The 11,447-nt window shown below is 41.5% G+C and overlaps 2 protein-coding genes across 2 annotated transcripts in view; one reads left to right on the top strand and one right to left on the bottom strand.

Annotated features, from left to right (window-relative positions):
* Window positions 1-42: 42 nt before the first annotated feature.
* Window positions 43-3,560, bottom strand: ints12 (integrator complex subunit 12). The gene is made up of 7 exons (XM_034129225.1): window positions 3,461-3,560; window positions 2,473-2,636; window positions 2,185-2,343; window positions 1,878-2,059; window positions 1,583-1,742; window positions 1,302-1,445; window positions 43-839 (listed from the first exon to the last, which is right to left on the bottom strand). The coding sequence occupies exons 2-7, from the start codon at window positions 2,626-2,628 to the stop codon at window positions 285-287; spliced, it is 1,356 nt and encodes a 451-aa protein (XP_033985116.1). The 5' UTR covers window positions 2,629-2,636; window positions 3,461-3,560; the 3' UTR covers window positions 43-284.
* Window positions 3,561-3,992: 432 nt separating this feature from the next.
* The window catches only part of gstcd (glutathione S-transferase, C-terminal domain containing), a 56,346-nt gene continuing 48,891 nt past the window's right edge, over window positions 3,993-11,447 (top strand). The window contains exons 1-4 of the mRNA XM_034130469.1: window positions 3,993-4,090; window positions 5,030-5,439; window positions 6,617-7,069; window positions 9,006-9,275. Coding sequence (XP_033986360.1) covers window positions 5,041-5,439; window positions 6,617-7,069; window positions 9,006-9,275 — 1,122 coding nt within the window. The 5' untranslated portion in view covers window positions 3,993-4,090; window positions 5,030-5,040. The remainder of the gene's footprint in view (window positions 4,091-5,029; window positions 5,440-6,616; window positions 7,070-9,005; window positions 9,276-11,447) is intronic.

Genomic DNA, 11,447 nt, shown 5'->3' with positions numbered 1-11,447 from the left:
TGTCCCGCAGAATATAATGATTCAAGAACACAACACAACAAGTCAGTTTTTAAGAAGAGATTTATTGACGTTTGTGATAAAAAGTGACACTTTTAAACGGTTAAACTAGTTATGACATAAAGAAGTACAATCCAGTAGCATTAACACAAAGTAAGTTCAAGTATTTGACTGGATGGTGTAACTCAAGTACAAATGATATTTTGAAACAAACAGAAAGATCCGGCACTTATCCACATCGTTTAAACGTTTATTTTCTACTCCCTCCCACCTTCAGTTCCCTCAACTCATTTCTTCAGCTTCTTCTGCGCTGCTTTCTTCTTCACCTGTTGTAACCGTTTCATGGCGTTAAGCTGGGACTCTTGGGACGTCGGTGCTTTCTCCCCGGGAGCAGCCTTCGACCCGTTCCCATTGTTCCCGTTACCTCCTCCGTTATTTCCCCCGTTCCCTGCTCCGCTGCTGCCGGGGGAGCTGGACCCCGACGCAGGAGACCCTTTGGCTGGGCCTTCACCGCTGGATGAGCGATTCAGCGGCTGCTTACCCAGAGTCAGGGGGGGCGGAGGTTTAAGAGGCGCCGCACTAGAGCCGTTTCCATTGCCGCTCCCGGGTGTTTTTGCACTCCCGAGCCCCGATTTGGCTCCTGCTAGCCCAGACAGCCCGACAGGTTTCTGGCTGGAGGGAGTGGTCAGGGTCTTGTGGCTCCCACTTGGACCAGAGGACCCCAGTTTGGAGCTGGCAGGAAGAGATGGGCCCGTTTTGGCGCCAAACGCAGCCCACCCTGTGAGACCGCTGCCTGCCGTGGAGGAGCTGCTGTTGGCCGGGTTGGCCGATGTTGTGGACGCCTGAAATTATAAACAGCACAATTATCACAGTGCAACCGAAATGTACAGAGCCTTATATTTCATTGTTGTATTTCTATAATAATATTGAAAGTTATGTAATTGAGACTTTAAGATGATACCAAAATTACAGAAGTCAAACACTAAAAAAATGTATTATATATTAAAAGATGAAAGCACTCAATAAAGCCTTTGGGCCCGTGGGAATACTTGAAATCTCAACAATAAGGTAAGGAAATCTTTTATATTAACCATAGGTAATTTACCACTTTGAGGCAAGAGGGATATACCAACTTAATTGATGTAAAGACGGAGCTTTGTTATCTCTTCTACTACTAGGTTACCAAGAAATACGTGTAGGGCCACCGTGAAAAAGGAGCCTTGCTTGACTACAGTGTGACACAGGGGCACACATAGTAGTGGATCAAAAAAGGCCGCAAACAGTGATAATTATTGAACCCATACCTTCACTTCGGTTCTTTTGAAGGCCTGGAAGGAGCTGGCTGTGTCCGGCTTGGCTTTAAGCTCCGTCTTTTTCACCAGTGTGTCTTTTACAACGGGCGCTGAGGATGCAGATGCAGGGGACGGCTTCTGAGCAGGCTTTGATGCCTAATGGACAAACAAATACAGCTTGTTATAAACGGAAGAAAAACCTATTCAGAAACTACTAATATGATTGTGCACTGATTAGTCACATTAAAAAGCCCATATGAGGTAGACGACAAAATATTATTTATGTTCCTTACCATACGCTTCATCTGCCTGGTGCAGCGGGCACAATACCACACGAGCCGTGGATCATTCACTTCCTTGTCGGTCACTTGGGGCTTGTGACAGTCCTGGTGGTACAGGTTATGGCACTCCTGGCACTCCACCAACTGGTTTCCCATGGTCACTGTCATTTGCCTTTTGTATTTAAAACACAAAATCAACATTTGAATGTGTATTGAACAGCATGTTATTACCGAGGTTTAACTGTCCATGCTGAAAGATAAATTTACAACACTGCAATTATTGTATTTGCTAATAATTAAGATGTACCTGCAAACCACACACGCCAGACCCATCTCCATGGCAAAGTCATCGGCATTGGTCTCATCGTAGTCGTTTATGTTTGGCAGAAGGTCTTTGCTGGTTTGAACGGTAATTGGAGAAGAGCGATTCTCCTGTTTCTCCAAACGAGGCTTTTTCGGAGGGTCCACTTCCGCCAATTCAACCCTGACCTGTTTGTCAGTAAGACAAAAAGAGGCATCAGTGCCATACGTAATGAAAACATCATGGCCTTGTAGCCACCTTGTGTATTATTATACTGTGGAATTGGGCATGCTTGTCTTTATTTATTCCATACCTTCTCAGCAGGTCTCTTCTCTGCCTCCTTCTTGCTCTTTTCGGAGCTGGATTTGCTACTGCTACTGCTGCTGCTAGAGGAGGAAGAGCTGGAGGAGGACTTGGAGTCCTGTTTACTTAAGCTCAGTTTTGACACAGACCCCTTGGACACTTCTACATCCTGGGGACACAACATGAGAATACAGAAAGGTTAGCATTCCGTTTTATAAAATATATACCAAATCAATTAGAAGAGAAATGAACAATATCAACAGGACATAGCATGATAAAAACAAAATGAAATCCTTACCTTTTGTAATGAACGGTAAGATGAGTCACTTCCTCTTGAAAGGGATTCATCAAGTAAAGCTTTGAGTTTCTCAACGGAGTCTTTACTCTTGGAGTGCAGGTAGCCGAGTCCCTTTAGGAAGATGGGATCCAGCTCCAGACTGACTGGTCCAGCCATAGTCAGAACTGTGAAATATAAAATAATATCAGTTGTTTAGGGTTAAGCAATCTATTTATTAATACCATTGCTGAGGAAAATAAGTAAGGTCACACAAAATACAGATTTCTGAAATATAAAAAGACAGAACCAAAGCTGTAGCTGCCATTTAGGTATTGCAGTGTTAGCTTGGACTGACACTTAACCTGGCTGAGAGCTTCAGGATTATTAAAAGTCAAAAAACAACATATTGATTCAAAGAACAAAATTGATTTTAAAGAGACAGTTGCTACAGTCTTTACAACACAGCACCACAGTGTAAACAAAAGGCTTCTTACATAGACAGCCTCCTTATTGGAATTACTTAATGCATGATTAAAATACGTGTTAGTAAATGTCTCTGTGTTTCTTCAGTGTAGCCTCACCCAATCTAGTCTGTGTCATGTCATGTAACCACTGTTTTTGTAGTTGGGATATGTGCACTCATGACCATAATTACTTATAATGATTATCCAAAATTCACAGATCTAAACTGAAATCAGAGGAGACGAGGGTAGAAAGAGGGAAAGGCCACAGAGTGGGGCCCTGAAGAGATGGAAAGACAGGGTTGATCAGGATTGTTGTGTTCACTATGATGTTTAAATAACACCTTTGTGATGCACTGTGTTGTCGGATCTAACCGGGACCAATAGGTTGACATCACATGTATTTATTGTCCTGAATAAAAGAAAAACAAACCTTGAAATGGTGTACATTTGGTTAAACGCAGAGCACAGGAGCTACAGTTACCATCCCCGTCAGATGTCAGTTATAAAACCAAATACACGTTATAATTTAAATTAAATTACGTTACCTCACAGTCTGCTTCTGGTAAAAACCTGCTCCTTTTACCCGATATTTTATTGTTAATGAGCAACTGACGTTAACGGTTGGGCAACACTTCCTACATGAGAAACAGCCGGGGCGGGCGCAACCGCTTAATATGTCCGGAATCAACAGGCGCGGAACCTTACCTGGAAACAAAAGTTATCTAACTTTACGCTCTACGTGCTATGTGCAATGGTGTATGTATGAAGAGAAAAATGTATGTAGCTTACATATTTCTTATTTCTTATTTAATATAGCGCGTTGATTGGTATATATCGGGAAGAAGCCGGGACGGGCGCAACCGGTAAATATGTCCGGAATCTACTGGCGCGGATCCTAGTTTGAAACTCCTTAAAACATGTGATATAACTTTACACTCTACGTACTATGTGTAATAATAAACCATGCATATATTAAACTATTTTAATATGGCGTTTTGATTTGTATGTATACGTTAATTAGTATTAATTCGTAAGTTCCGACAGCAGACAGGTGATGGCGCTGTGGTGCTATCCTAGCTTTAGTTGAAGGAAAGAAGAAGCACACCACAGGAAGTAAAAATATCAACGTGCCTTTATTTTGATATCCGACATTAGTTCATCTTGCTGAAGCTGTTGTAAGTATCTCTTAATGACATTTGTGATGCCGTATGATAAATGGTATTTCCGCTAACATGTTCTTGCTGCCATTGTTACTGATTGTCAGAGGAGGTTTCATTAACTTTGAAGAATAATTAACTCCTCCAGGCTGCATGTGCACTCATTTGGTCAAAATGTAACAAATGCAGACCTCTAATATTATATTATATTTTTGCTGTATTACAAACATCAATTGTCTTGTGGGTAATGCATACAATACAAGTATTAACATCCAATCATTGTATATAGTAGCAGGCAGTCCATGCCCCGGAGGGACGTGACTAAAGATAGCTTGTAAAAACTGTGCACCCCCATCTCCTCCTCTCCACTCATTCCAGCAACTACACACTAACCAAAGGTCTAACACAAGACACAGGACAAAATCAGCAAGAGATAAAGATACAGACATCTTTAACAGAGCATAACAATTATAACTAAGGAGGGTCACTATTAGTGTTGTAAAACTGAAAAGTGTTTTCTGTCCTGGCTCAGAAATGGTTGTACCATTGATATCATAAATGTATAAGATATCAGGACAGCAGAAAGTTTACTAATCTTCTGTCACAGATTTAAAAAAAAAAAAAACACCCCTTTCTACTGCAAATTGGCCAATATAAAAAAACGTCTAATTTCTCTATGCAGCATTCAGAAAAGTTTGGCTTTTTTTTATGCCAAGCAGCAGCACTTATAAATGTTTGGCTTAGTGAGAACTGATGATCTTGCAGAACGTTTGCTCTTTTAAGTTCATATCTTCATGGTTCATTTAATTTATGTATGTTGCTTTGGATTAAAGTGTCAGCTAAATGAAATGAGATGTACTAACCTTTCTGAACCACTTAATGAACCATTCCTGTTGTATCGACTGGCATCTATACAAAGCCACTAACCCATACTGTTCCCTCTTTTTGACTCCACAGTACTATTTACCATGAAGCAGACAGAGGCCCTTTATCTCGAAGTTTCCAGCCAAAATGAAGAGCCATGTCTTCCTTTGCACACCTCCATCACCCTGTTTCTCCTGTCCTACTGCGAGTGCAAGTCTTTCAAAGTCTACCTGGTCTTCACTAAACCTGAAAGCTCCCAGTCCCTGAAGAGTCGGCTGCCAGAGGGTTTGGACGTGTCTCACATTCAAAGAGAGGACTTGCCCCTGTTGGTGAGGGGCTGCCGCCTGCCTGCTGCTCTGGATGAATCCGGGATGCTCTGCAAGGCCGGGCTGGCGGTGGTTCTGAGGCACATCATCAACAACACACTGGAGGCGGACCCTTCCAGAAAGGATGTGTTGGCTCTGCTGGGATTCAAGAAGACCTGTCTGAAGGCCTGTGCTGAGGTGAGAGGCGAGCAGGGACACGCATGACCTAAACACAAGTCCATAACATCGGTTTACACTTAGCATGGGTCATAGTGGGGATTCCAGCAAAACCTGACCTACTTTATAGAGAAGGTAGCTTTGTAACTAAAGCTACAGGTCAGTTTATTGTGAGACTGACCTATGCATTACATTACCCTTTTAAACTGAACAACACTCACTCAATGTCTGCAGGGGTACAGCAACATCATGATAACACTACTGCTGACTCCAGATTTAATTTATGTATTTATTTAAACAAGGACCATGCATGCAAATACATTAATCTCAGAAAAGAGAAGAGATTATTTATGTCCAGAATTGGTCACACATTGATCGATTAAAATTGAACAAAGGGTCTAAGGTTTTTGACAGGATAGTCTAATTACCACTAACCTAATTCTATATGTTACAAAAATCCCTACAAAGTATCTTGCAATTCATCGGAACTTGGTTCTCATCATGAGACTAAGACTGCCTTCATTTCTTTAAATTAGATTTGTATTTAAGTCTTTTTTAGAAGGGAGATCTTGCCAAGAATAGCAGCATCTTATTATTTCTCATGTATTACTAGTTTATTCTAGTTTTCTAGTCAGTGCACAGTAGTTCATTTGAACATGCAAAATGGAAAAATGTGTCCACAGGCAAAAATACATCGCAACATGGAGAATACTTTAGGATGTAAATGAAAAATCTATGAATAATTAGTTGGGTTTCATTGGGGAAGACCCTATTAAGAGTGCCTTCAACTGCTTATTAACTCACATGTGAAACATATATCAATTAATAATTGTCTCATTACTTTTCCCAGCATTTACTGGTATCGGGTAACAAATTATAAAAGTTATTCAACAGATAATTCAGAGGAGATGTATTACCACTGCTTGTTGTTCAGTGACTGTTAAATGTATTATATTAGCAGTTTGGAGTCTAAATTAACTTTTATTTTTCTGTAGTAGACCACACAGAACATGATTTGGGTCTATTTGATTTATTTCACTTTCAGCATGTCAATTAGGGTCTGGGTTAGTGTCAGCAGCTTTCTACTTTTGATGGACAGCATTATAACATGTCACAATAACAAACTGTTTTTTTTTGTGCTCTTTTAAAGACACTACTGTATTTGACCGTAAAACATATTTTCTTTCCTGCCTTAAAGGTGAGCAAGTGGACCAGACTGTGTGAAATTGGCATCCCCTCTGCTGTTGAAGAACACCTCAAAGACCCCACAAATCAATCGGAGCAGCTGCCTCTCTCCATCCTCACCCTGGAGCGAAGGCTGCCAGCGCCTGTCAAAGTCCACAATGATGACAAGATACGGAGGCAGAAGCTCCAAGAGCAGAGAAGGAATGAGAAAAATGAGTCCCCTGCAGGGAACTCAAACTCTGAGTCTGAGCCGGTCCAACCCCCTCAGGACGGAGATGAACTTGAGCTCAGAGCAGCTTTGGCCAAACTGTCAGTGGATTCAGTTCCCACGGCGACCACCAGAGAGAGCTGTGAGATCAGGAAAGTGAAGACCCCACACCTGCCTCTGCTGCAGCATGTGTTTGCTGAAGGACTGTACTTCACTCTGACGGATGTGGTGCTGCTGCCATGCATCCATCAATACCTGGTAAGGGCCTTGGAGTTTATGATTCATGGTGTTGTCAGTATTGAATCTTTTTGGTTAAGAACCGTGCTCCTTTTTCTGCCTCGAGTATCGCAATATTTACATTCTTAAATCCACAAGTCAAATGCCCTTTTAATGTTAGTTAAAATAGCTATATCTTTTGTATTATTCTTCCACTTTCAATGCACTGACACCCTGTGAACTTTATAACTTTTACTGTAAGCAAAATACAATTATTGTGCCGTGGGCAATCAAGTGTAGCCATGCAAGGAGTTGTCTTTCAAACACAGTAGCACACATGACTGAAATTTCATTTCACCCCATAAATATATATATATATATATATATATATACACACATAAGGGTAGCATGAATGTCACGATATATATATATATATATATATATATACACACACACATAAGGGTAGCATGAATGTCACGATATATATATATATATATCGTGACATTCATGCTACCCTTATGTGTGTTTACTGACTTATTAAAGCCTTTATTATGATGATTGGCAGAATTATGCATGACTTTACACTCGGGTCAGGGTGAGCAGGCAGTGCACCCAAATGTTTTCAGATCCATCCAGGCAGAAACTTGAGTGAAGAAGACTCGCTGCTTCGCACTTGGCACAGGTTGAGCTCTCAAAGGTGGTCCAGAGAGACACCTGGCACACAGTGATAACAGTGAAGGGAGGCTTTCTATTTATATGCAGCAGGTTGATAATGCATTTCCATGACTTTCCTTTGGGTACCTTTTTTTTTTGAGGTAGGTGACCTTAGAGTGATAAATTAAATAAAAATACTGCAAGCTTCAAAAAATCATTTTCTGTTTATTCATCACACAACATAATGGCATATTTTACAAGTTGGCAGGACTAATTTAATAAAAATCCGAATTGGGATTATTGCCAAGGAGATTTCACATGCAAGGAATTTGCTTTCGTGAACAGGGATGCATAATACACATAGTGAGATAACATGTTTTATGGGGCAAACTATAGAAGTATTACAAAAACTATAGTTTTATCAAAACTATTGTGCATATCTATATTATGATTTAAAAAAATATTTTCTATAAATATATGCTTTCTCTTATTTATACATATATTTATATATATATACTGTAAGTAATTTGTTTCTTAGTTTGTATTCATGTGTAATGTCTTTTTACATGCTGCTGTAATGATAAAGTATACAGATTTAGGATTTAAAAAGTATATCTAATATAAAAATGTTTTTAAAAGTCCAACATTTTTCTCGAAATGTATAAAAATGGATATGACAAATCACTATAAACATTTTAAATCAAAGTGGAGGAGCTGCACAGGTTTTAAAAAGTGTAGGTATGGTGGTAATTAGTCTCTGCAGCAGCGACCATGGAGTGTCACAGCTATTTAGTTAAACGTATATCGTTATTGATCAGGAGTGCTGCACTGTCAGGCACTTGAGTGGGTCTCAACCTCCATTTCACCCTTCAGCCGCCCTCAAACTGTTCCTCGACTGTGGGAATGAACTGAAGTTCTCACAATGAGGCTTTTAGTAGTCAGCTGTGCTCCACTGGTTTCCAGTTTCACACTCAGCCTAGCGCGTCTCCTCTCAGCGGCCATCACTGTCCACGATACACGACGGACGCTTTCCACTGCAGCCACTTGTCATACTCTCTCCCTCTATGTTCCTCTTTCTCTTTCTTCTGTCTTCCACACACAGTTGCCCACAGTGACAGGCGCCTCTGATCAGGTCTCTGTTTGTGTCTTTACCCTCCCCACCTGCCAACGCTGCTTTAAGTGTTTTGACTGCCGGCCCCTCGTGTCCTCCCGTCCCCCATCTGTGAAGAGTGAATTCTGGTGGAACCTGACATAACGCTCCACTGGAGATGACATGTCAGATGAGTCACTTAATCAATATCTCCTTGTTTTCTTTCTCTGATAGTGTTCTCTCCAAGCCTATGCTGCGAGCCTCCTCCATCAGATCCCCCACCTGCTGCGATGGTACAGCCGTGTTCAGGAGGTACCCGGGGTCCTTCGCGCAGCAAAGGCCTGTGGGATTGCTTTTTGCACCCCCCAGGTTCCCACGTCCAGCGCCCCAGGGCCTTCAGCAGAGAGCAACCCTCCGAGCCTATTGGACCAGGAAGAAGATCAGGAGAAGACCAAGCAGCCTCCCTTCATCGGTGGCCCCAGACCCACCATGACTAAACTCAAAGTAAATAATTACAATTTGTTACTTATTCCTCATGTTTTACCTGCCTGGTCATTTACTCACACACTTCTGTTAGTTTCAAGATGTCTCCCAGTGTTCCTCTTCACCACCTGCTTGTTAACTATTATCCCTTTCATTTCATGTGCCCATGTTCTGCTGATTGTGCCTTCAAGAGAGTAGCTCTTAGTTAGTGTTTCTGCTTTTGGCATTCCTTCTCAATTGTCCATTTCTTCCTCTTTCTGTCAGTGCTTAAGTGCTTTCTAGTCTCAAAATTAACATTTTAAGTGTTTGACTGCTTGTCTGTAAACTTGGTTTTCTTCTCACAGGGCTTGTTTTTAATGTGTTGATCAGTAAAGACAACAAAATCAACCCGTCTTAAAAGAATAATAGAATCTGTTTACATCAACAGTATTGTGCTGCCATTATAAAATGCAGCATTGAGTATTATCAGCACTTTCAGCCTATCCTCATTTCAGGTGCAATAAAACCAATGAATCCAGTCTCAAACTAAACAAAGTTTTATAGCCAGACCCAGTCGTTTATGTAATGGCCCAACTTCTTAGTGTAAAGAGACACAATGGCACACAGTAATAGCATAAAATGTCCAAACTACTAAAATGCAGTTCCCTCAGGTAGCATTGGTAAGACATACACACTCAGTCCCACACATTTATAGCGTTCTTAGCTCCACAGCAAACACTGCGCCTGCAACATTTTTTTTCTGCTAGCTTTTCCAGAAGGAGATAAGCGGGCCCAGCTGTTTTTAAAAGGAGAAAGTCTCCTCAGCCCTGACTAACCTCTCACTGCTAAGCCTTCAAACTGTTCTCTTGGCTTTGTCACAATGCTCTCTCAGCAGAGATATGTCTGTGATTTCCTGCTGGCAAAGTGTCTACAACAACATGACTTTTAAGTGGCGGGAAGAGATGACGAAGAGAAAGCAGTATTTTGGAGAGTTTGAGTGAGGAGCTGGGTGGTCAGGATGGGATGTGCTATGCTACCGGATTAAATTCAGCTAGGCACAGATGTGCACAAATGACAGTTTGCATGGCAGGTTGAAATCAGACATTAAAACGGGAAGGAATGTACACACACACACACACACACACACACAATGGCCACCATTCTTTCTTAGCCTAGAGGGATTACAAGGATGGCTGCGTGTCGCCACCATCATGTCTGCACTGCAGCTGTTGTCTTGGCCAAGGTGTGTGTGTGTGTGTGTGTGTGTGTGTGTGTGTTCGCATATGTCATATTTGACTGTGTGCGTCCCGGGGCAAGTACATGGAGACAGAGCGCTCTGCCGTCTCACACCGTGACACGCGATCCTTCACTGCTGCTAACCAGAGGCACCAGGCTCATCCGGCCTCTCTCTCCGAAATATAAATGGCTCGTAAACTCTCCCTCTTTTCTCACTTCAGTTCACACACGCTGATGCATGCCAGTCAAACGGCCTGCTCAATGAGCTGTGTACACACAACCTGTGATCCGAATGTAAACAAAAGAGTAACCCTGCTACCAAAATGCAAGACCCGAAGGCTTCTGTCACTGACAGTGATTAATGGTTCTTTAAATGCTGTTCGTAACGTTAGACACATTTTCAATCTGTGAAAGCAGTAAAATACGAGGGTGGTCTAGAGGAAAAGGGATAGTGAGTTAACAGGAGTCCAAATTCAGGGACATCTGGGGTTTTCTGTTGGCAAGTCAAGTCAATTTATATAGCCCACTATCACAAATGTGCCCCAGGCGGCTTTACAATCTGTACAGTTTACGATTCCCTCTGCCTTTTTCGATTTCACTTTCGGATAAACCCCCAAAAACATTTGAATAGGGCAAAAACAATGGAAGAGAACTTGGGGAAGAGCAACTGGGGAGGGATCCCTCTCGATAAAATGAACCCTTATTGATCTCCGTAGTAAAATTCAGGTGTTGAAGCAGCGACAGGAAAATGATTGAAACACAGGATAGGACAGGGAAGAGAGATACAAGGACAAATAAAAAATAACAATCAACTGTTTATATTTATACAACTATAAGTATTGAAATATATATATATATAAATGTCTGTATGCTAGTGCAACTCTTAAGTAGGTACACACGGTACAGGTTGTTACGCTTTTAAGTATTTTGTGGGGGTAAAGCCTTGATTGTGGAGCCTGATGGATACGGCAGGGTTCT

This window comes from Trematomus bernacchii, unplaced genomic scaffold (genome assembly GCF_902827165.1).
Source record: "Trematomus bernacchii unplaced genomic scaffold, fTreBer1.1, whole genome shotgun sequence".
NCBI classification, from domain to species: domain Eukaryota; kingdom Metazoa; phylum Chordata; class Actinopteri; order Perciformes; family Nototheniidae; genus Trematomus; species Trematomus bernacchii.
Note: the sequence above shows the minus strand (reverse complement) of the source record. Positions and strands in the feature narration are given on the sequence as shown.

What these genes read in the sequence shown, in the direction of transcription:
- ints12 (XM_034129225.1), bottom strand. Translation starts at nt 2,628, where the DNA reads ATGGCTGGACCAGTCAGTCTGGAGCTGGATCCCATCTTCCTAAAGGGA. An exon ending in AGAAGAGACCTGCTGAGAAG is followed by an intron (nt 2,060 to 2,184) that starts GTATGGAATAAA and finishes ACTGACAAACAG; the next exon opens with GTCAGGGTTGAATTGGCGGA. An exon ending in CTGGCGTGTGTGGTTTGCAG is followed by an intron (nt 1,743 to 1,877) that starts GTACATCTTAAT and finishes TAAATACAAAAG; the next exon opens with GCAAATGACAGTGACCATGG.